The sequence below is a fragment of the Panthera leo genome, chromosome C1 (assembly GCF_018350215.1).
Source record: "Panthera leo isolate Ple1 chromosome C1, P.leo_Ple1_pat1.1, whole genome shotgun sequence".
Classification (NCBI taxonomy): Eukaryota; Metazoa; Chordata; class Mammalia; order Carnivora; family Felidae; genus Panthera; species Panthera leo.
Window position 1 is genome coordinate 18,760,958 of NC_056686.1, and position 24,977 is coordinate 18,785,934.

Sequence of the window (24,977 nt, forward strand, 5' to 3'; positions counted from 1 at the left end):
ATGCATCAAAGGAAATCAAAGAAATTAAAGGACACAACAACCTTGGTTCCCAGCTTCCTCATACACTGTAGCCCCACATGTAAAAAAGGTGAACTTTGCGCCCCTCTTGACGACAAATGACACGCGCAACCTTTCACTTAAGCAAAACGGGGTTCTGCTCCGCGACCTCTTGCTGGATTTCTTCCTCCAACCACTGCGTTCTTTCGGGTACACCCTGGGCTATCGTATTACACCCTAAGCCATAGTACTGTTGCCCCCGAGTGATCCCGTAGTAATACAACCCTCCCGCAGGACCGGACCTGCTGCGGGAACTCCACCCGCTCAGCGAGTAAGACCACGAGTGGCGCCCGTGCTTTTTCTGGTGGCGCCTTCTGGACCTGGACCTGCTCCTCCTCTGGGGCGGCTCCGACTCCGGGAGAACCTCTGGCTAGAGCCGATGGAGCAAGACCAAGAGCTTCTTGGGAGAAGAGCAGGCGAGCCAGGCCACAAGTGGTTCTTGTAATCAAGACTTCATTGCTTCCTGCTTTTGAAAAGGGTCACTTCCCCCAAACCGGTATTAACAGCGGCTCTAACCTAGATGACTCCCCTTCCCCCAACGGGATATTTGGCAGTCTTGAGACATTTTTGGCTGTCACAACAGCAGGAATAACCCCGGCATCCTGTGGGCAGAGGTCAGGGATGCAGATAAACACCCTACAGTACACAGGACAAGCCCCCATATACAAAATTATCAGGCCCCAAATGTCAGCAGTGGCTTGGCTGAGAAACCCGGCCTTAAAGCAAAGGGTGGGGGCGGGGAGGGGGGGTGGAGGCCAAGCCCCAGAAGAGGGTCAGCACGCGGATTTGGACTGCACAGTACACCACGCCCTCACCTGGGTAGTCCCTGCCTCCTGGGACTGGCCCCGCCCCTTCTGGAGGCGGAGCTACAATGAGGGCCGGGTCAGGCACTGAGAAAATAAGACTCAAAAACCTAGAACTCGGGCATTCCTGGGTAGTTCACTGGGTTGAGCCTCTTCTTGATTTCGTCTCAGGTCTTGATTCTTGGGTTGTGGGTTCAAGTCCCCCATCCGGCTCAGTGCTGAGCATGACACCTGCTTGGGATTCTCTCTCCCTCTCTCTCTCTCTGTTTGCCCCTTCCCCCACTCTCTCTCTAAAATAACCAAATAAAAAGAAAGAAACAAACACCCTCAACAACTTAAAGCTGGGGCGGGGGCTGCAAACCCAGAGCCACTCTTTGCCCCACGCGGACCGGCACTTTCTCCCGCCACCGCAGGCCTGAGATAACTGCAGGGCCCTCCGCAGCCCTCGAAAATTTACCACCTCACACAGGACAGATACAGGGCCCAACAGACGCCTCCCTTTTCGGAAAGCTGAAGACCAAGGGCGACTTTTCACACCTCTGCCGGGAAGGCGTACTCAGGCTAGCCCGCCCATCTTCGAAACGCCACGAGCGCCCGGAGCACCAGCCCCCTTTGGCGCGGGGCACTGGTTCCCGCCGGCCTCCGTCTGCCCTTTCCCCTCCCCCTCCGCGCCGCCCCCTCCGCCCCAGTCTCCGCATGCGCGACCGAGCCCCGGGGGGCGGTGCTGCTTCATCCGGGTACCCGGCGGCGGGTGGCTGTTTTGTTTTCTTGGCTGCAAACTAGGGGAAAGTGAGGCGGCCGCGCGCGGCGTGACACCTGGCTCGGGACTCACTGCACTGGCGGGGCTGGCCGTAAGTGCCGGGCGGGAGTGGGGGAGGGGGTCGCCGCCACAGGCCGGAGAGGGCTCGGGCCCGGGGCCGTCTGCCCGGCCGGTGCCGACCGAGTCATCGCCTCCACCCTCTGGGAGGCTGCGGGCTCGGGTTGTGCCTCCCTGGACCCTTCCCGGACGCTTCCTCCGTCCGGCTGCCGGACCGCGCCCCTCCCCGGGACGTCGCGGGGTCCCTGCGGCGTCTCCGTGGTCCCCTCCTTTAGGGTTGGAGAAACAGCCCCCGAAAGGGAGCGTCACCGGCGGGTTCACGCGGCAGGGGGTGGCCGAGCTAGAACGAGTTCCCACATCCTTCCAGCCCGTGTCCGCTGCGGACCGAGAATCCCGAGCCTGGGGGCGGGGTTTGTGCGGCAGTGTGACGGTAATAAACTTGAGAAAAGTGGACTCGGACGGGCTCGGGGCGGGGACATTGAGACGAACCGAAACTAACACAAACTGGATTGCTCTTCCTCCCAGGGAAAAACAAAGGTGAATGGTCAAAACTGGGCTTGTCTTAAAAACATATTAGTATTGGTTACAATCTCAGTTTTTAATATTTAATGCTTAAAAGGGATGTTACGATTGGACTCATGGCTCTTTTTTAGAATGTCATGTTTTTGGACAATCAGGATTGCTGGCTACAAGAGTAGTTGAACAGACGGGTTCAGAGTCGCTGTAGGAGTTTGGGTGTGTCTTGATAATTAGCAAGTTATACGTAATTCAGGCTTTTTCATGCTCTGAAATAGAGATAATCCGGATGGGTTTTAGGCCAGGTCTGCCTAGGTCTGCTCGCAGGAATGGTTTTATGTAATTTGTTAGGTCGGGATTCATCACAGCGGATGTTTTCGTGTCTGAATTAGTATTAACTTCAATTTTGTGCTTTCTTTTGGCTGGAAAACATCTGTTAGAATCAGAAACAGATATTAACATGAAATTGGTGTTCTTTACTGGAAGTGACACTAAAACAAAGGGTTGGAGAAGGAAAAAATAATGAAGTGAAAGGACGGGATGTGAGTAGAAGACCTGTAGGGCAGTGTTTAACTTCTTAATCTGAGTAGAAACACATGTCCTATGATAAAATGTGAAAATTTTACAAGTATTTTTGAAATAATAATTTACAAGTATTATTTGAAATAATACAAGTATTTTTTCATCTAACTGCATGCTTTACCTCAGCCAAAGTCTATCATTGTCTCTCCATTATGTTAGTGCCCCTGGATTGTAAATGTTAAAATCACATAATAACTTAGTTTGGAATTAAAATTAATCATCGTTATAAAATTTTTCAATATTTGGATACCCACCTTTGTTCCTAGTTCTTAAATATACCAAAACCATCTTTTAAATTAAAAAAAATAATAAGCTAAATGAATCTAAATTTTGTTTTCCAAAGTTTTGATGTGGAAATTCATCAAAAATTAAATATTCTGAAGAAGCATATGTAGCCAAAATAAAGTCTTTCACTTTGATTCAGTTATCCCTGAACCGTTAATTATCTTCTAGGAACAGAAGTCATGTTTGAAGCAAGTAAATAGAAGTACTTTATTTAATTGATTTTTCTGTTTGTTTTTTTAAGTGACTTGAAAAAAATGTCTGGATTTCTAGAAGGCTTGAGATGCTCAGAATGCATTGACTGGGGGGAAAAGCGCAATACTATTGCTTCCATTGCTGCTGGTGTTCTAGTAAGTGTCATTGGTAATTTGGCCATTCGTTATTTTGTTTGTTTTTGTGTGTTTTGAATTCTGTAGGAGGTTTTTAAATATGTACTATTGATTTTATCTTTGACCACTAAATTTGTTTTAACAAATGTTGATGTTTTGTTTATGCGGGGGTTGAGTTATTCCATTTTAAGAGTTGACCTTATGGTTTGATATTGATTAGTAGAATGGTTGGTTTTCTTTAAATGCATGGTATATAAGACAGTAATGGTTTCTACATTTATTCATTATACGAGTAATGCCTCCTTTTTGTCAGTACATTAAGTAACCAGAAAGTGTTTAAGAAAGAAACAGGTCAAAACCAGTGGAGAGAGATGGTTGCACTTTTTCATAATCCAGAGTTAACTTTCTTCTCAATCTCATTGAAAAACAAAAACCAAACAGGAAACTCATTAAAGTGTATTGCCGAGAAGTAATCTATAGGGTAAAATTTTTATTTACATTGCAAATCCCTCAAGGCATCTGATATTTGTGTTTTATGCTCTTATGTGGTCATGTGCTCTAAATAATGGATTTTAAATAAACAAACAAAAATCTAAGTTTAGGGACTCCTGGCTGGCTCAGTCAGTGGAGCATGTGACTGTTGGTCTCAGGGTTTAAGTTCAGGCCCCACACTGGGTGTTAAGATTACTTAAATATAAATCTTGAAAAAAGAAAATCCGAGTTCAAATATCTCCTCTTTGCCTAGTCTCTGACATTTATAATTTATGAAAAATGATTACCCTATATTTTTCCAAAGTAACAGTAAAGTATAAAACTACTGTAGAGGGGCACCTGGCTGGCTTAGTCCGTAGAGCATGGGATTCTTGATCTTGGGGTTGTGAGTTCAAGCCCCACATTGGGCATAGAGATTACTTAAAAATAAAATCTTAAAAAAAAAAAAAAAAAAAAAAAAAAAAAAAAAAACAAAAAACTACTGTAGAAATTCTGCTCTTACAAACATCCAAAAAAAAAAAAAAAAACTTTACATTTTAGTTTATGAAGAAAATATCTTGAATAAAAGCATTGAGATGAGGATAAAAAAATGAGAGGTACTCGGGCTAGCCGGTAAAAATGTCATTAATAGAGTATGGAGCTGTCTGTAACCTGATAAAAATAATTTGATCAGCCTAAATTAGTTATTTTTAAAGACTTGCCAGAAGATGGCAGTTCCCAGAGCTAACTGGGTCATGATTGGGAATGGGGGTAGGGTACGGTGTTATTTTCAAAACCTTCTCAGTTACTTACCAGAATTTGGTTAATATTTTACTCTTGAGTTTGTGGTTAGCTAATATTTGTGTAGTTTTAATGTTTTTCCTTATGTATTGGCCCTTGATAATATCCAGAACCAAATTCAATTAAGATAAATGATAACTTTGTGTTTAAATTGAATTTAACCTCACACGTAAAAGCATCCATACACCGCACTATAATGCATCAAAAGGAAAAGCGAACTGCGGGCCCTTACCTATCTCACGACACCAAGAGGACAGCTCAAATGCTGCCAACAATCACTATTCCCCATATTGTTTTGAATAATTTTTTTTTTGTCTTCAGTGATAACATCTTTCTGGAAGCTTCTAACATCAGCAACAAGCTACTCCTTCTGTCGATTGGCATGTGAATCACTTTTTTCCTTTCTCCTGCCATGAGATTATTACAACTTATTTCCAGTTCACACAATAAGATGACAGACTTTATTACAACAATATAAAATAATGACCAAAGTGGGCTTAGAAAAGAAGTTCGTGTTACGTGGTAATTGCTGGCCGACTTAAGGGTATCAAATATTTCCTCAGGGGTTAAGCCACGTGCACATTATATGCGAGAAACTGCTGGAACATTTAAGAAAATCTTGAAATTCATCCGAAGGGGTCTCTTAGATACTTTGCTTTCTTTTTAGCTAGTAAGATAGGAAGTTACTGTAATTTCTCACTAGTGTCACATTTTTTGTGTGTGTCTGCTTTAGTTTTTTACAGGCTGGTGGATTATCATAGATGCAGCTGTCATTTACCCCACCATGGAAGAATTCAACCACTCGTACCACGCCTGTGGTGTCATAGCAACCATAGCCTTCCTCATGTAAGTGTCACTGTCCACACTACTTATGTAGATCGCCACAAAATAAAAATGTCTTACATGTAGCCGAGTAGAGTTCATAGTTTTAAATGTCATCAACGTATTGGACATGGATTAAAAGTCAACTCGCAGAGGAGGACTTACAAAGAAAAGCAATCGTTCTCTTTCCTCTTCTCCCTTCCACCTCTCCTCTTCCACTCCCACACCCAGCTTCTCTCCTCTTTCCTCTTCCTTCTGTACTGCTGATGTTTGTGACTTTACGTTTAGGTCAGAAACTGTGTCCTTTGTCTAAGCATTTGTTTATTCACTCAGCCAACAAATATTCTTTAAGCTTTTATGTTCCAGCCTCTGCTCTAGGTATAGGAAATACAGCAGTGAATAAAACAGGAGGAAATCCATGCACTTATGGAATTTATACTCAAATGAGCGAGGCAGAGAGTAACCAAGGAGAAATAAATTGTACATATAGCCTGTGAGATACCAGGAAGTGCTACAGAGAAGGTAGGTAGATGTCAGCAAGGGTACAGAAATTTTCAGTAGAGTCAAGGAAGGCCTTATGAAGAAGGCGCTTTCATAGGAAAGACTTGAAGAAATGAAGGAGGTGATTGTGGGGCTATATGAGAGAGGATCATTCCAGTCCTATGGAATAGCAAGGACAGAGGCTCCATGGCAAGGAGACCAGGATGGCTGGAGTAAAGGGTCAAGGTCATAAAAGCCAGAAAAAACTGAGGAGACTAAAGAGGCATGAGAACAAGATGTGTTTCATGATTCTGCTCTTTTGCTGTTAAGAGCATTATTGGGCCAACTGGGGAACTTGAATGACGTCTGAAGAGGAGATGGTGGTAATGCATCATTGTTAGTATCCCAGTTTCGAGGCTTGTATTGTTCTCTGAAACTGTCTTGTTTGTAGGAAACACATGCACATTTCTAGGGTGATGGAGCATCAGGTTGGCAACTTTCAAAATTTACTTGAACTGTACTTGACATCTTTTGTGTAAGTTTGAGATTATATGTGAAATTAGTAATGCCAGAGAGCAAATGGAGATTGTTCATTTCAGAATGTGCCTGATAGTGGAGACTGACATGGCAGGGGCGTGACTGTTTGACAGAGGGCTAGAAAGTTTATTGAGATGGCTCAGCAAGGAGAAAAACAAGAGCAAAGTACCACTAACCCAAGAACATCTGCATTTTTAAAAAACACTAAGCTTGTTTGGGGCGCCTGGGTGTCTCAGTAGGTTAAGCGTCCAACTTTGGCTCAGGTCACGATCTCATGGTTGGTAGGTTCGAGCCCCCCGTTGGGCTCTGTGCTGACAGCTCAAAGCCTGGAGCCTGCTTCAGATTCTCCCTCTCTTTTTCTGTCCCTCACCTGCTTGTGCGCTATCTCTCTCTCTCTCTCTTTTCCTCTCTAAAAAATAAGTAAAACATTTTTAAAAATTTTTATTAAAAAAAATCCTATGCTTGTTTTAAAATGTATTTATTTTGTGTACCAGATAATGTGGTTGATAATAGAGATCACTGACAATAATTATGAGTATTTTGATCATTCTAAAACTTAGATTTGAAAGAATAATTATGACTTCATATTATTATTTAAAAAATTAGGGTGCACATAGTCAACACATTTATTGGGCACCTGCTATGTGCCAAGCCCTGTGCCAGGCACTGAGAATAAAAATGGGAAACAAGGTAGACACAGTCCTTGCCCTCATGAAGCTTACATTCTAGTGGTAGACACACACACACACACACACACACACGCACGAGTGGAGAGATATATAGGTATACACACAGATAATAGTGTGTATAAAATTTTATAACTTCTTAACTTGCTATATTGTTAACATTGTCCTGTGATGTTTAAATTTTTGAACAATTACTTCTAAAGAAAGCCAGGTTATCTCGATTTAGAGTGGTTCTCTGTGAAAGTTAACGAAAGATTTCCTGTTTGGAACGTGTATCAGGGGCTAAAAAAAACCCCAACATTTTACTGCGTGAATCCCTTTGATAATGTCTTCCGAGCAAAAAGCTGTTGTTTTGCTTGAAGTAGAATTATTTCTCCAAACATTGGACCTTAGTACAGAATTATCACCAAAAAAACCCCTCATTCCTAAGCCAATTTTAAGTACTTTGGGGTTGTCTAGGGACCATGCCCTCTCTGTTTTGTCAGCATGCATGTTATAGGTGGCGTTTGCACAAATGGAAAGCTAGATAGAACCAAAGGTAAAGATGGTTCCATGTTAGCAAGATCGTTTTGAGGATTTCACTCTCAAACTTTAACAAATGAGACATAATTTTGAAAATGTCGCTCTCAAATGTTAGTTAGTGTCAGAATCACCTGAAGGACTTGTGAAAACTCAAATTGCTGGGCCCCTTGCCCAGAGTTTCTGCCTCAGTAAGTCTAGGGTGGGGCTGGGGAATTTTCTCTGTAATCAGTTCCCGGGTGATGTTAATTCTGCTGGTCTGGTGGCTGTCACCACTGCTTAGACGGTATCTGCTTCAAGGGACTTGCTTACGTTTACATGAGCCCATTGCTCAAGACTCATGAGGCCTCACCTTGCATTTGAGGCACTCTAGCTTATTGGCTCTGGTGATTTGATGTCGTGGGTAGTAGTTTCCTCTTGGAGTCAAAGACCGTGATATCTTGGCTTTATTTTATTCACACAGGATTAATGCAGTATCAAATGGACAAGTCCGAGGTGATAGTTACAGTGAAGGTTGCCTGGGTCAAACAGGTAAATAGGTGTAAACAACATCTTACCGTATACATCCTTAAAAGTGAGAATTCTACCTGGAAGGACCACTCGTCTAACCCCTTCACCTCAGAAATAGGATGGAGGCCTGTCTAGAACAGAGGCTATAGGTTTCAAGGCATAAGGTACAAGTCACATTTAATCGAAGTCGGCTGTGTAGTATAGTGTGCACAGTCTTGAGTATATAACCCCATGCAATAATACGTACCATGGACGGTAAAAGACAATAGCTAATAAAAGAATCCATGTGCAAGATAGAACTTCTGGTACTTTAAGCTATACCATATAAATTATTTTCTTCTCTTTTTTGCCAGCCTCACTTGATTGGATTGGCATTTTTGAAATAGTTTAGAATCATAGTATTTGGGGTGTGTTTCGAAATACACAACATAAAATGTACCATCTTGACCATTTTTAAGTGTACAGTTCAGTAGTCGTGAACGCATTCACATCATTGTGTAACCAACGTCCAGAACTCTTTGCATCTTGCAGAACGGAGTAGAGTAATAGAATTTTGGTGCTTAGGTTCACCCACTCCCTTCCCTCCCCACTGAGACTCCTGGGCCGCGCACCCAAGGGAGGCCAAATTCAGCATGTGTGTGGGTCGGCTTCCTCGAGAGTCCAGTATACGCAAAGACATGGGGGGCACATTTAGTAAGCACTTTAAATGGTAAACAAAATATTACATCCACACAAAAAGGAAACCTACAAATAAATACATTTAGGCAAAATTCAGGTGACTTTTTTTCTTTTTCTTTTTTTAATGAAACAGGAGAAGCTGCAGGAGTCAGCTCTGATCTACACTCTCAGACTCTCTGGTTCACTGTCTCTGCAGATGAACTTAAGTAGCAGAGATACAGGAGCCCTGACCTGCCATAACCGTGAACTGTAAACGAACAGACAGATGTTAGCGGCCAGCGCTGATACTGCTAAGCCAGTGATAGCTAGCGCCAGGACTAGAATGTGGCCCTTGCATCTCTGACTAACACTGGTTAGCTAGCACAGCTCGGGGGGCCAGAGTCCGTTGGATTTAATACCATATCTAAAACTGTCAGCTTATTATTTTCATAATGCTCTTATGTTTTGGAGATGAAATCAGAAATTAAATACAGCATTCTATTTGCTTTGCTGTATGGAAGAGGGCAGTGTTTTTATTAAAATGTATTCGTGCCAATTAAAGTCATGTCAGTTCATCTAAGGGCTGTTTATTTTATAGCAAATCTTCATAAATATTATATAAATGTGATTTAAACCTTGTTTGTCCTCCTCTATTAACATAATTTTAATGTAGCTTTCCTAAGCACCAGTCACAGTAAGTTTGAATTTATTTTGCTGCCTGACTTACCTATTCATCTATCACTGAATATGAATTTTTTGCTCAGTATACACATGTTATTGCCTCAAAGTTCTCTTGGAGGAGTCTAAATTTTGGAGTACAATTTCTAAAAATATATGGAGAATAAGCCTGTAAATATGAAACATATTTTGTGAGATTTTTATAGGATGGTTGAGTTTTTCTCAGTATTCATATTTAAGGAGATTAATTATAGGCACTTAGAATACAGACCAGCCAACAGGAAGAAGGCCAACGTCTGCACTGATGCAAGATACTCAGCACATCTTTCATTCTTATTTTAGATTTTAAATGGCAATGATACATTTTTTCTGTTTTGGTTTTTGCTTTCCTTTTGAAAAGTTGATTGAACTGACTGCTGCCACATGAGAAACAATTCTGGTAAAATGTTATTTCTTTTAAGGTGCTCGCATCTGGCTGTTCATTGGTTTCATGCTGGCCTTTGGATCTCTGATTGCATCTATGTGGATTCTCTTTGGAGGTTATGTTGCTAAAGGTAAGAGAAAATAGTTTACATTTTACTTCAGTGGATTACTGAAGTTGTGCATTAAAGTTGGTTATTTTATTTGTTTATTTTGAGAGAGAGTGAGCGTGCACGGGGGAGGGGCAGAGAGCAAGGGAGAGAGAATCCCAAGCAGGCTCTGTGTTGTCAGCTTGGAACCGGACCCAGGGCTCAGTCTCACAGGCCATGAGATGTAAGATCATGACCTGAGTCGAAACCAAGAGTTGGACGCTTAACCGACTGAGCCACCTAGGTGCCTCAAAAGTTGGTTTTTTTATTTTTATTTTTATTTATTTATTTTTTTGTAAGTTTATTTATTCCGAGAGAGAGACAGACAGAGAGACACAGAACAAGCTGGGGAGGGGCACAGAGAGAGAAATACAGAGGATCCAGAGCGGGCTCTGTCCTGACAACAGAGAGCCCAATGTGGGGCTTGAACTCATGAACCAGAAGATCATGACCTGGCCGAAGTTGGAGGCTTAACCGACTGAGCCACCTGGACACCCCAGGTTATTTTAGAATAAAGCTTTTTTTTTTTTTTTATCTAGATGGGTCAGCTACTAGCATTTATGCCTGGGAACTCCCTTCACCCTATCAGTATTTTGTTCATGTGGTATGTTTTTGGTATTCCTTTCTTCTGGTTTTTTTTTTTTCCTTCGAATAGAGCCTAGAAGTAATGGGACACAGCTCCAAACCTTGCTTCTCGTTGGCTTCCAAAAACCTCAAAAGCAGAATATATATGTTCTCAAGCTATTTGGCAAGTTTTGACTTGATGAATGATACCTATGCAAAGCTCTAACATCCTATAATTAAAATTTATTGAGGTTAGCCTCCCTGGTACTATGACATCATCTCCTTCTAGATAGAAAGTAAATGAGCACTTAATGTGCAAGTATCAGGCCACTTTAAAGCAAGGCCTACAGGAAAAGGCCTGCTCTTAGATCCCTGGTTGAAATTTCACCTTGAGGGACCCCGGAAAAATATGAAAATCCCTTAATGTTCCAGGTAAAATTGACTATGCTTCTCACAGTAAAAATATGGTATTAATGATTTGCAAAAACTGGACCAGCAGAGATCTAAACTAGCCCATATTTTAACCCTTTATTTCTTTGAACAAAGTGTAATTCTTGGATGAAAATCGTGGGTTTCCTGAATTTTTAGGAAGATCTTTTAAGTCTTATAGACAGGAATGATAGTCTTTTTTAAATATGTATGTTTTTTGTTGCTCATGTAAGTTATTACTCAAACCATGTTACCAAAAATGTAGAAAAGAAAAAAAACAAGTATAGCAGACTATAATAACGTACTGCTCTGAAATGTTTTGGTGTATTTCCTTTGGTCTCTTCTTTTGTGTTTTTGTGTAGTTATAATCATACTATAAATAAAGTTTCGAACACAGGCTTCTGCATTTTACATGATAACTTAAGTAGTTCTCTTGCTGCTACAAAATCTTTTATCACCATATTTTAAAAACAAAAATGTTACTTTTTTATCTGAATTCCAATACTTGTTTATTGTAGAATACTGAAAACATAAAAGAGCTCAAAGAAGTAAATAATATTATTTGTAATTCTTCTTTCCTGGATATAGCTGTTATTAATACAGAGCCCCTTTTTGTAGGAAAGTGTTTATCTCCTAGAGTTTTTAGTGATTTTTTTTCCTAAAGGCTTCTGGAGTCAAGTTATGCTTTGAGAATTATTATCAGGAGATGTGTAATTTTATAAGTTGCCTTTCTGTAGGATCTTTATGAGCCATTGTTACCACTAATATGGAATATTTAATGTGGCCTTGTAGTAGTGAAGGCCTATGCAAACCAGCTGTTACGGTAATCAGATTAAGTTAAAACTATTCTGAGAAAAAGTTGATAATTTATCTATTCATCACACCTTGGCTCCAGTAGTAGAAACTTAGGAGAATTTCAGCTTCAGTCTGGGATAAATTGGAACAAATGTTCCCCTGGCAGTCACTAGTGGCTACTCTGTCCCTCCAAATGTTTAGGCCAAAAACTGGGTGATTAAGGCCTGTCAAAGATGATACCTCTTGTTCTCTCTCACCCCACATCAGTCCATCAGCAAATCCTATTGATTCTGCTGTTAAAATATATCCTGAATCCCACCACTTTATTTTTATGGATTTTATTTTTAAGTAATCTCTACACCCAGTGTAGGGCTTGAACCCACCACCCCGAGAAGAAGAGTTGCACGCTCTACTGATTGAGCCGGCCAGGCGCCCCCTGAATCCCACCACTTTTTGCCATCTCCATTACTGCCACCCTCATTCAATCCCTTGTAGTCTCTTGTCCGACTTCCTAAAATAGCTTCCGCTTTGGTCTCTGTTTCTCCCCTTACCCTTTTACTCTCCCATCCCCTCAGCACAGCAGCCAGAGGAATCCTCTTAAAATATGTCAGCTCATGTTACTTTTCTGCTCAGACCCTCCATTGGCTTCTCATCTTCCTCAGAATGAAAACCAGAGCCCTCACCATGACTGCAGAGCCCTATAGGATCTTCACACACACACACGCACACGCACGCACACCCAGTTCGCCCCTCGTACTTTTCTGATCTGTCTCCTGCTTTTCTCTCTTTCGCATACATGACCGTTCCTCTCATGTGCCCGTATGTTCCCACCTCCAGGTGTTTGTGCCCTCTGTTCTGCTGCTTCTGCATGGTCCCTACCCTCACATCCCCCCTGACCTTATGCCAGTGTCACCTTCTTGTGAGCTCTTCCTGGCCACCTGTATAAAATACCATCATTCAAGGGGCAGCTGGGGGCACCTGGGTGGCTCAGTTGGTTAAGTGTCCAACTCTTGATTTCAGCTTTACTCCTGATCTCACAGTTTGTGGGATCAAGCCCCACATCCGGCTCTGTGTGGACAGCAGGGAGCCTGCTTGGGATTCTTTCTCTCCCTCTCACTCTGCCCCTCCCCCACTCATGTGCTCTCTCCCTCTCAAAATAAAAAAAATAAACATTTTTTTTAAATGTCATCATTCACTACACTTCTCTTACCTTTTCCCACTTCATTTGTTTCTCCTTATTTTCTACATTGTTTAGCTTCATGAAGATGAAAAATATTTTGCCTGTTTTATTTACTGCCATATTCTCAGCACATAATGATGCTGAACATAATATGCATTTGCTAAATATTTGTTAATTGAAGGAATCACTTACTAAACCAGTGCTAGACTCTGTCACACGTATTACATCATTTAATAAATATTCAAACCAACCATGGTTACTAGAAAATTTAATTATGTAAGGCAGGAAAACCGCTGTTCACCAGTATATCAGAAACTAAATGTTTGCAACTATTTTTACAGAAAAAGCCATTGTATATCCTGGAATTGCTGTATTTTTCCAAAATGCCTTCATCTTTTTTGGGTAAGTTTCTTTTGCATTCTTCATCCTATTTCCTTAATTCTTTTTTTATAATTGTTTCTTTTAAGTCACTTACTATATTTAGTTGCTTAAATTTACCCTGTCCAGTGCCCCTCCCCCATGCTATGTCATAACATGTAAAGAATGAGGCTGAGAAAGATATTTTAATACGTGAGTTGGTTCGTTGCCAACCTTGGGAACATACACTGGTTTTTTAAACTGCAACCATGTCCCCTTTAATGAAGAACTATGATTTGTGTAGATTTAGTTATGTAACACTGACTATGTTCATTTTATTTTATTCTTTATTATTTGCCTATGTTTCTTTTCTTTAAAAAGAGTGTTTACATTCTTTTTTTCCAATAAAAAAAAAATATATCTATAATAGAATTTAGAATAAAATTTAGAATAGAATTTAGAATAGAATTTAGTGATTCATCACTTCCATATAACACCCAGTGCTCACCCTGACAGGTGCCCTCCTTAATAACCCATCGCCCATTTAGCCCATCCCCCCACCCAACACCCCTCCAGCAACCCTCAGTTTGTTCTCTGTATTTAAGAGTCTCTTATGGTTTGTCTCCCTCTCTGTTCTTAACATTGTTTTTGCTTCCCTTACCTTATGTTTATCTGTTTTGTATCTTAAAGTCCTCATGTGAGTGAAGTCATGATATTTGTCTTTCTCTGACTCATTTCGCTTAGCATAAAACCCTCCAGTTCCATCCGCGTAGTTGCCAATGGCAAAATTTCATTCTTTTTGATTGCCGAGTAATACTCCATTGTATCTGTATATATACCACATCTTCTTTCTCCATTCATCAGGACAATGTTCATGTTAAATCTGTATCTCTAACAGTTGCTTTCAGTGAAAGCCTGCTTAAAACCCTTTCTCCTTACAATTTTGTTTCCGAGTGCATTTTATAGTTCTTTCTATCCTTGGTGTTACTAGAACTTATGCATGAGATTTGAGGTGTGGAGAAGTCCTAACATTCTTTATCCTTCTGATGCAATGACAAATTAAAAGATTAAAAAATCCCCTAAAAAGGGACACCTGGGTGGCTCAGTCGGTTGAGTGACTGACTTCGGCTCAGGTCACGATCTCATAGCTCGTGAGCTCGAGCCCTGTGTCGGGTTCTGTGCTGACCGCTCGGAGTCTGGAGCCTGCTTCGGATTCTATGTCTCCCTCTCTCTCTCTGCCCCTAACCCACTCGCATTCTGTCTCTGTCTCTCTCAAAAATAAATAAACATTTAAAAAATTTTTTAAAAATCCCCTAAAAACCTTAATACGTTTATCAATAATCTTCTTCAGTGTTCACTCTTTAGGGAAACTAAGGGTCTGCCCTTTTCCCTGCCCTTAGCCTCCCCAACCCCAGCCCCACCACAGCTTCTCTTTATCTTCTGCATCAGGGATTCTTAACCATCATACCATGAGTAGGGATCTGAAGATGGGGAACCACCAGACATTTGTATATGCAAGACACTGGTGTTTCAGCTTGTTTCTGGGAAGAGATCTATGGCTTTCACCAGATATTCAAAGAAGTCCCTAATCCAAAAAAGGTTCAAACACTACTGTATGTTGTAGGACAGTCCATGGTCAGACTTTCCTTCTCTGCTCCTTCCTACCCACCCCCCCAAAAGGGGAAATCGAAGCCCCGTATCTACTTGAACCACTCGTGAAATTCTAATTGTTGCCATTCAGTAACATTCAGCAGTGATATTCAGACTTCTTCCTTCACCAGGAATTCTAGGAATTTTATAAAATCAGTTTGGAAATAAGACAAATGTGAACTTAGGGACGCCTGAATGGCTCAGTTCATTGAGAATCAGACTTCAGCTCAGGTCATGATCTCGCAGTTCATGATTGGAGCCCCTCTCTGCTGTCATCATAGAGCCCACTTCGGATCCTCTGTCCCCCTCTCCCTGCCCCTCCCCTGCTGGTTCTCCCTCCTTCCCCCCCCCCCCCCCAATAAATTAGCCTTAAAAAAAAAAAAGTGTGAACTTAGGAGTGGCAAGAGGCACAACATCTTTGGGTCATTCTTATAAAACTAGTGGAGAAAACCCAAAGAATTTAAACAACAATAGCAAAAAGTTAAGCCACTGATTTTATGTGGAAAATAATAATGACCAAAGTTCATTGAGCAATTATTATGCACGAGGCACCTTTCTTTTTTTTTTTTTAATGTTTATTTCTGAGACAGAGACAGAGCATGAGCGGGGGAGGAAGAAAGAGAGAGAGACACACACACACAGAATCCAAAGCAGGCTCCCGGCTCTGAGCTGTCAGCACAGAGCCCGACGCGGGGCTCAAACTCCCAGACTGTGAGATCATGACCTGAGGCGAAGTCGGTCGCTCAACCGACTGAGCCACCCAGGTGCCCCATGAGGCACCTTTCTTAGTGTTTTACCTGTATGCTCTCAGCCAATCCCCGGCACAGCTCTGGAGGACACCCCGTCATCCCCATGCTATATGTGAGAACAAGCACAGAGAACGTAGGCTCCTTGTCTGAGATCGTCCGGCTAGAACTGAGGCTGATTCGAGTTCAGGCTCCAGCTCTACTGGGATGATGACATTTGAAATCGGGTGAATTCAGTTGGCGTTTTCTCCTTTTGCTGTCCGCAACCGGTTGTTTAGTGTTAGTTCTGTTTCCCTCCTCCCCCGTCCTTTTTGTAGAGTGTAACACTAGACTTCAAAAATGCAGCATGAGTAAACCTCATTCCTCAACGTATGAAATAAAATTTGAGGACGTTTGTTATTTTGTAGGGTAGTGTAGCATGCTTATGAGAAAGTCAGCGTTGATAGGATTTCTTGTCATTTCAAGCTGCGGTGCTGAGGCTTGGGCATGTGTAAGGAAGGACCAAGCACCCTGAGCTCGCTACTCCCGTATGTCCCCAGGGGTAGAGGTGCCCCGAGAACTAAGTACCCCACAACTTCAGCCAAAGGAAGGTAGCATAAGGGTGCGTAAGAAAAGCTTCCTAGGGAGGGGATTTACTGAGAACCAGCCAGGGAGGGGCAAACAGCAGCCTTCTTTATCATTATTTACTCTGGCAGTGATAAAGGATGAAACAGGTTCCACGCTGAGATGCTGCTGGTGGCAGAGAAGTCACTCTGTCACAGCACGGAGGAACAGAGGATTGAGGGGGAAGATTTTCGGGAAATGTGTATCTCTTCCAATGAGAGAAGAAACACTAAGTTCATACGGCAGTTTTCATACGTCACAAAACCTCGGAAACCAGTCATCGACTCGTCCCAAATTACGATAAATTGCTTTTATATGCAACAAGTTTGGTTAGTTTCTCATTTGGTCCTGTTGTCCCTATTAAGTCTGAAAAGGAATTCGGGTTTTTGAAAATACTGTAAGCAAAGTGAAATCAAATTCAGCAAATAGGCACTGCTACTAGGATAGTTGTAGCTGATTGCCTACCATTCTGATTCGTAACAGAACAATACTCAGCAACAGCTGAGAAGTTACGGTTTCAGAAAGCAGACACAGATGTCAGTACCAAAGGTGACCATCTGACAGTGTAGGAGGGACTGGCTTTTGCCCAAGAAACTCTTCAGATTACAATTTACATCTGTTGGGTAGTATTCTGAAGTGTGTCGCATTCAGGCTCTCTGGAGGGTGGAGGCCTCCCTCATCCTAACCAGAAGATAGAGACCAGATCGCTTTTTGGAGCATTTAGGAAATCCTTTATAAAGAGAAATTAACATACTTGCGAGAGTGTATAGACCGTTTCCTGGTTGCATTTTTGTTTTCATCAAAAGACGCTCGAGTGTTTATTTTTCTAAGGGTAAACTGATCATTAGGATTGTAGGCTTAACCTTAAGTATACACTGGTAACTGGGAAACAGATGAGAAAACAAAATGAAAACCTCCATATGCCACTGGCGTCTGCTTCCTTCTTCAGTTTCGCCCTCACGCTGGCCCCCCCACATCCAAGGCCCAGTGAACCTGCCTCTGAATTGTCTTAAACTTGTTCCCTTGTTGTCCGTTTCTCCTGTTCGGTCACCACCATCCCGTCCTGAGCAGTTCACATCCCTGCTTGGTTCCTCCCTTGAATCCAGTTTTCCTTTGTCACTTTTCCTTCTAAAAACATGGCTCCAATCCTGTCATTTCCCTTGTTAACATTTTTCAAAACTTGGAGCTGTCTCCAGAAGAACTCCACACTAGCGGCCATCCCGCAAGATTCTGTCCACAGTTGTGTCTTGTTTATCCTGTGCGGTATTTTCTGTTTTATTGAGCCGACGGTTCAGAATCAAGAGATTTTTACATCAAAATCTGAATTTTTGGCTTTTCTTCAAAAACTGGAAGATCTGACGACCCTGAGCCTCGCATGGCAACCATCAGCTGGAGGCAAATAGTTGTTCAAGTAGGGGACGCAGCTCAGCATAACCCCATTTCAGAAATCGGCCGAGAGGGGGGTCAGTTGCCCCCTGGAGTAGAGCGCACAGGCTGGCGCTGCCCTCTTGACTCACTTAAGAGTCGGAAAGCCCCTGTGGGCAGTTTGCCACCCTGGTCAATTGGCTTACCAAATCCTGGCCACCTCCATTCCCTCTCTTTCTTACCCCTTAAGCTCTAATCTAGCTGTACTGGACTCTTCCTGTTCTGCACCTCGGACACCTTTATGTGTATCTACAGATCTAGACCTAGACAGGTATCTTCTTATGTGTGTAATTGCCCTCTTGCCCCTCTGAAGTTGAAACCTTGAAGAGAGCTGTAGATCGCTCCCCCCCTAAACCCTGGATTGTACGTTCTGTGTGTGCGTGTTCCTGACGCCACGGTCTCCTGGGCTTTTCCTCCTGGGCTCTTCCCGAGGCCCTGTGGGCTTTTCTTCCTCTTTGCCTTTTGATCTACTGTTTCCTCTCCTGAAACCTCTTCCTTCATCAAACTAGCTTCTGTCCCTGCAAATCTCCCATTCAGACTCCTGCTTGCCCCTCAAAGCCCATCTCAAATATTACCTACTGCCCTTGTGACTCCTTTTCTAACACATTCAGGCTGAATAAATTCTATAGGCTTCTGTGCTCCCTCAACACGTGGTATAAATACCTCCTCCCCCTTCCTCACCTCTCTCGCCATTACCACGCTGTGTCATCAAGAACGTGAACAACTTGGGGGCAGGGACCCTGCATCTTGCTCATCTTTGTAGCCCTAGCGTCTAACACATCTACACCCAAGAAAGGTTTGTGGATTGAATATGATAGTATGGTTACCTACTAAACTCTGGTTAACTTTTTAAGGGTGACCTACGTCTTCAGCCCCTGGAAGCTAAGGCAGTGGTGGAGTTGGTGGGTAACCGCACATGATCAGTGTCTATTCTGATACGTTCCATGGCTTTTTTCATACGACTCGGCAGTTCTTTGTTGCCAGTTTCCCACCATTTTCCAAATCTCACATACTCATTTTAGCCCCAAACTCAACTAGGTGTGATGTTTCTGATTTCATTTGCAGGGGACTGGTTTTTAAGTTTGGCCGCACTGAAGACTTATGGCAGTGAAAACCTCCGATTTACTTCTGCGCAGCAGCCCTGCATGGGTTTTTTACTTCTCACTCCCAGTTTTTTGTAATGCCATTTTCTAAGCTCATTTTTGAGTGTGGTCTCAGCTTCGATTTGTGTAATACTAAAATCATGAGAACTTCCTGTGTAAGCAACAAAAATCGATTGTGGTAAGCATCGGATTTACTTATAAAATGTTGAAAATATGCCACATGAGTAACTTTAATTAAGTCTTATCATGGTATAACTTGTAAAAATCAATTACGGAAGAAATTACGGATACATCTCGTATGAGCATTTGTCATATCTAAGGTCCAAAACTGTGATTCAAGTGCTCTGAAGATTTAATGTGTCTGTGTAAATGTGGCTTCTTCTGTGTCAGATGTTAAATAAGATATAAACATTTTCATGTTTTTAAATCTACACGGTGGCCAGAATTCTTTCTTGCTATGCTTTGTGTTTGGTTTCTACAGTTTTGCCAAAAATTCTGCAAACATTTCAGCGTCAGTAGCCACTGAGGGTCTCCCAAGGGGGAGTGAACCTGTCGGAAGAGAAGCTCCTGATTTCAGCCACGAGGCTGCTCAGAAGTGTCCCTTCAGTACCACTGATGGGGGAGGCAGGGGTTGGCAGTCAGTCACTCAGCGATGACACATGGTCCTGGCGGGACGCCGACAGTTCGCATCCACCATTGAAGGAAAGAGGAAGAGGATAGAGACTTGACACTAGGCTTTACTCTGGTGACAGGATTTTATGTTGTTGGTTTGACAGTCATTTGGATTCCAAGTTTCATCGTATCTCTGTACTGAACCACCAACCTCAAGATAGACCCAGCAAAGTCAATTATAATTACAAACATTAACTACCGCGAATTCTCGTAGTCTGTTTCTCTTTGGAACCCTATTATCTGTCAGGCTCTTCCTGAATCTTGGCAAAATGGGAATCTTTTTTTAAAGATTTACTATGGGATACATCTAAAGATAACTATGGGATCCGTGCTCTTCAGAACTACAGCTCGAAATGTTTTCTTTCATAAAACTTGCTACAGTTAGTCCTTCGTGAAACACAAAATACCTCTTAGATGATTTAAATTTGTGGTACTCTTTTCCCTACCAGCCACGTGGTCTTCTAGCACATATGGTCTGGAATATTGCCTGGGCATCCACACACACTCAAAGAAATGGCCGTGTTGTTGCCATCCCACAGCCAATCATTCACGGTGGGTTTTTAGAGAACTGGAGGGCACCTTAGAGGTTGAAGGTCCACCTTCTCTTTTTACAGATGGAGGAGCCAGACGGTGGAAACTTAAATTTCTCAAGGTCGTACATAGAACTAGTTTTGAAATCTTGAGTCGGTGTACCTCCACAATGGACCACATCTTCCCCTGTGCTCGGGGAATAAGAACTACTTTGTGAAACTGCTGGACTAGAAACACAGTGTCCACATTATAGGGCTAAATATAAGTGAATTCTTAATTTTTCCCTGTTTTATATCATCTGCTCTGCCGATGTAGACAAGAGTTCACTGGGTAGCACAACACACTTCGTGGAGCATGAGAAAGAATCTTAAGAATTGTCAATAAAATTGAACCCAATACTGGGACGCCTGGTTGCTTCAGTCAGTTGAGCATCCGACTCTTGATTTTTGACTTGGGTCATGAGCTCATAGCTCATGAGATAAAGCCCTGTGTCAGGCTCTATGCTGACAGCGCAGAGCCTGCTTGCTTGGGATTCTCTTTCCCTCTCACTCTGCCCCTCCCCAGCTCACACATGTGCACACGCTCTCTTTTTCAAAATAAATAAACATTAAAAAATTCAACCAATGAAATAAAGTTAAATGTGTATGTTTAAAACAAAAAGTTGAACCAATATCTTAATTATGTGTCTGCACCCAAGAAAATATTGATAGCATCATCTTTAAGGAAACCAAACATTTAGGGGCGCCTGGGTGGCTCAGTCGGTTGGGCGTCCGACTTCAGCTCAGGTCGTGATCTCGTGGTCCATGAGTTCGAGCCCCGCGTCGGGCTCTGTGCGGACAGCTCGGAGCCTGGAGCCTGCTTCCGATTCTGTGTCTCCCTCTCTCTGGCCCTCCCCCCACTCTCACTCTCTCTCTCAAAAATAAATAAACGTTAAATTAAAAAAAAAAGGAAACCAAACATTTATTTTAAGCTATTATGAAATGACCATTTAAACAAATGTTTAATCTTTTTTTAAATATCGCATTTATCTCTGACCTTGTCTCATTGTATGTAATTAGGGAGACTTCACTGTAAAGAGTGTCTGTTGTACACACAAAAAGGGTGAATAACAATGAAAGGAGGTGGTCTCGATTTCAGACAGGACTTCTGCTTCTTGGATGCTTTTGCTTAAAATCCAACAGCCAAATGAGGAAACTGTAAAAGCAAAGCAAACAGATGAGCCCTTAGACTTTTGAAATGTGGACACATACTGAGTCTGGTCTTTGGAAACTTCTATTTGGACCAAAATGCTGTCTCATCACAAAGATCTTAGAAGGTCTTTCATAAAATCTGAATTGGAAGAGCTCTTCGATAGACCTTCATTCTCAGAGCTCTTTGCACAAGTCGTGGATACACGGTGATCGGCTTTTGTTTGAATGTCTCCAGTGACGGAGGACACACTACCGTACAAAGCAATTCATTCCGTTTTGCAGACAAGTTCAACTTGTTCGGCATTTACACAGCATTGCCCACTGGGCCTACTTAAATTCTTTGGAGAAGCATAGAAAAACATCGTTTTCTTTTTCTCCATGACAGTCTTTGAAGTATTTGAAGATTGTCTTTAGGTCCCCTTTGGGTGTTCTCTTCTGCAAGCTGAAAATACCAAGTTGTTTGGTTGTGCCGTGTCACGCCCACCAGACATCGCTGCGTGTTGAGTAACCTGGATCACAGAATTCTAGAACTGGAAATCCGAGGAGCTAACATTTATGGGGCTTTTTTTTTATGGATCCGTGTGCTGTCGTTTCCCACACGGTATCTCCTTTAAATCCTACAACAATCTAGTGAGATACTGCTATCACTCTCTCCATTTCAGAGATGGGGGCACTGAAGCTCGGAGAGACCCCAGGACAAGAGGTGGTGGAACCCAGATCTGCCTCCAGAATGTGGAATTTGAGCCCATTTTACTAACGAAGAAACCGCCCCAGAAAAGGAAAGTGACTTGCCTGAAGGCACTAGCCTGCCACTGAGGGAGCTAGGACTTGAATTCAGATCCACCTTCCAGAACAATGCTCTTTTTCAGGGGCCTCTCCAGGAGAGGAGTCCGTTGGCAGGCTCCTAATCTGTTTTCCTACTTTGCTCTAAAAACCGCCTCTCCTCATTTTTGTTGAACAAGCATTTGTTGGATCCTTACTGTGTGTCTAGAACATTTATTTTAATCGGAAGCTGGGGTGATACCCGTGCGACAAGGCTAGGTTTCGAGAATTTTACAAAACAGCAGGAGGAACTCGTAACACATTCTGAGGTATTTTCATGCTAAATCAGTGGTGGTGTTTGTATTTCTTGGCAATGAAATCATGTTAAAAATAAGCTGCAAATACTTGTTCAGAAGCCAGTGGATGATCTTCGGCATACTTGCACTCGTTTCAGAATCCATTCTACAAGCTTAAACTTAACTTTACTCGACTCTCAAACATTATCTGTACCATTTCCCCACTGAAACTTCTGGGAGCTTCCAGCTGCCTGAAGGGTAAGTCAAGTGGCTCTAGTCTACCTTTCATCCTTCCCTTCACCGACTCTCTGCCGAGCCAGATGGCCTCATGCTTCTCCTGTTCCCCTTGCTTGCAGTGTCTTTCACTTCCTGTCACTTACCCAAATCCAACACAACTCCAAGCTCCATTTTCCCTGACCTCCCCAGACTCAGGATCCTACCCTCCTCTCCTTCTTCCAGCAGCTACTGCCAGGATCACGAACTCCATTCTGAACAGAGCTGTGCACCTAGAAAGATCCAGTCCCTCCAAGGGCTGAAAGCCCTAGTTTCTCTGAGATGCCCTCCTCCCCCACAGTACCCAGAACAGGGGCTTGCCTGCGGCAGACTCACAACAAAGCTATTTTCTGCGGAAAGGTTAACTGTGGGATTAATTTGAATAAGTGGATGTCAGTGAGTCCTTGTGCTTTGGAAAGCACAAAATAAAATCCATGGGTTATTGAAATTAAAAGTTGAAGGAAGGAATTTACTCTCTTAGTGAAGGCACAAGCCAATGAAATCTTGTGTTATGAACTGAATTTTTGTAAATCAGCATCTGAGTTAGGATTATTGTCATCTACAGGAAGACAGGGGATTAGTATATGCAGTTTCTTGAGACCTAGAACTGTATTTTGTTTAGATTCGTCTCCCTGGCTCTCCACCCAAGAGCTCTGTCATAGATCAGGTAATACTTTAAATGGAATTAATTAGTGAATAAATGATCAATTAGTAATAGAACCATCCGAGGATGAGATGGGGGACCTCTGGGGAATAGCGAGTACCCCAACCCCCAAACCTCCAGGCATGGTCTGGGCAACCAGCAGAGGAATGTCCCTTCCAACCCCCAGGAGTCTGGTTCCCTGAAGTGCATTAGGAGATTCAATAATGTTTAAAATCCTTTTTGGATGGTTTACAAAAAAAAAAAAAAAAAAAAAAAAAAATCACCCCTGGATTTATCAGCTTTGGAAGTTTGAATTCTTGCCTCTTTAATGGATATTTGGCTTTTCAAATGAAAGCTGTGTTATACCGCTGAGTAAATGGCTCTACTCAGCTGTAAGAAACTAAATCAGAATAGCGGGGCGAGAAGTGACTGTCCTTCAGCAACTGCCCACAACACACACACACACACACACACAAAGTGCTGTGTCTTCGGAGCCAGACACCAGTTCAATTCCTCCTTTTCCATTTACTCACTAGCTCTATCATTTTGGACAAGTTACTCCTCATCTTCGAGACTGGGATCCTTACTCTTGGGCACGGTTATTGCGAGGATAAAAGTCAGATAATGTTGAAAAGCATCTAGCGCAAAATCGGACACCGGAGGCTTACGATAAACGATAAGTATTAGGCTTACGCATTCCTTTGTGGTTGGTTAACCCCCCGTTTCACATTCATGTGCTGCTTTGCATTTTACAGAATGTAGTTACGGACGTTATGACCTCTCGTTTGGTCTCCCAAACAACCCGGTGAGGTAGAACAAAGATTACCATCCTTATTTTACCAGTAAGAGAGGTTGAGAAACTGGCCTATGTGACACCCTGCAGAACTGGTCTCCATTCATTGTTCCATCTCGCCCACTGCCGCAGTGGCCAGTGTGAGGCGGGGTTCCTCAGATTTCCTCCATTTAGTTAGCAAATGTTGATTGCAACTCAAATAATTGAGCTGGACATTTGTCCTGTTTGCGGCATATCTGGTTAATCAGCAGAATGCTTGGCGTATAGTAGTTGCTCAATAAATACTTGCCCAATGAATGGCTGGATTAAACCAGTTTTCTGAGTAACTCTTTCACTAGATCACCCTGCTGCCGCCAGAGGGGCAGGAACCCTTGCAGGGACTGGGAGAGACCAGCTGGAGGGAAAAGCTGGTACGAGATGAGACGCTTTACAAGCACCCACGTGATGGGTGACTCTCAGAATAATTACGCTGGCGAAAAGATGCCAAAGAATGTTCCGTGTGATTCGTTTTTATAAAACTAGAAAATGTAAACCAATCTATTGGACAGAAGGCAGTTAGGTGTTTGCCTGGGGACGGAATGGGGTGGAACGGGGAGGGAGTAGTTTCAAAGAGGCATGAGGAAACATGGTGGTGACGGTTTTATGGGCATATAAATATGTTTAAATGTATCAAATTATATTACTTTAAATATGTGTTTGCTGTCAGTTACACCTCCATAAAGCTGTTTGAAGAGGAAGAGAAGGAAAGAGAAGCGATGAAGAAGGGAGGAAAAGGACAAGAGGCCGGTTCTCCTTTTTGCCTCTACAAATGCTAATGCCAAGGCCCATCCATAATAAGGCTGGTTCTCT

General features: G+C 42.6%; 2 protein-coding genes across 9 annotated transcripts in view; one reads left to right on the forward strand and one right to left on the reverse strand.

The window, feature by feature from the left end:
* Positions 1–1,562: 1,562 nt before the first annotated feature.
* Positions 1,563–24,202, forward strand: TMEM50A (transmembrane protein 50A). Of its 6 annotated transcripts, XR_006206773.1 has the most exons (9): positions 1,563–1,711; positions 3,302–3,407; positions 5,392–5,504; positions 8,166–8,233; positions 10,009–10,101; positions 13,426–13,486; positions 18,931–19,146; positions 22,578–22,677; positions 23,872–24,202. XR_006206773.1 is itself a non-coding variant. In XM_042954259.1 (7 exons), exons 2-7 carry the CDS (start codon positions 3,315–3,317, stop codon positions 18,974–18,976), a joined length of 474 nt encoding a protein of 157 aa, XP_042810193.1. In that variant the 5' UTR covers positions 1,563–1,711; positions 3,302–3,314; the 3' UTR covers positions 18,977–19,399. The 6 variants fall into 6 exon arrangements, 2 of the variants coding, with proteins under 2 accessions (XP_042810193.1, XP_042810194.1); XR_006206775.1 differs by lacking the exon at positions 23,872–24,202 and having other exon boundaries at positions 22,578–23,506; XR_006206774.1 differs by lacking the exons at positions 22,578–22,677; positions 23,872–24,202 and adding an exon at positions 20,255–20,573.
* LOC122228851 (RH-like protein) overlaps positions 21,160–24,977 on the reverse strand; it is a 37,103-nt gene continuing 33,285 nt past the window's right edge. For all 3 annotated transcript variants that reach the window (XM_042954255.1, XM_042954253.1, XM_042954254.1), the window contains one exon: positions 21,160–21,365. In XM_042954255.1, the coding sequence (XP_042810189.1) occupies positions 21,339–21,365 (27 nt within the window). In that variant the 3' untranslated portion in view covers positions 21,160–21,338. The remainder of the gene's footprint in view (positions 21,366–24,977) is intronic.

Excerpts from the sequence above, each read along its gene's own strand:
- TMEM50A (XM_042954259.1), top strand. The coding sequence starts at position 3,315 with ATGTCTGGATTTCTAGAAGGCTTGAGATGCTCAGAATGCATTGACTGG. Across the intron at positions 8,234-10,008 it reads AGGTTGCCTGGGTCAAACAG|GTGCTCGCATCTGGCTGTTC; the intron begins GTAAATAGGTGT and ends ATTTCTTTTAAG. Across the intron at positions 10,102-13,425 it reads TGGAGGTTATGTTGCTAAAG|AAAAAGCCATTGTATATCCT; the intron begins GTAAGAGAAAAT and ends CTATTTTTACAG.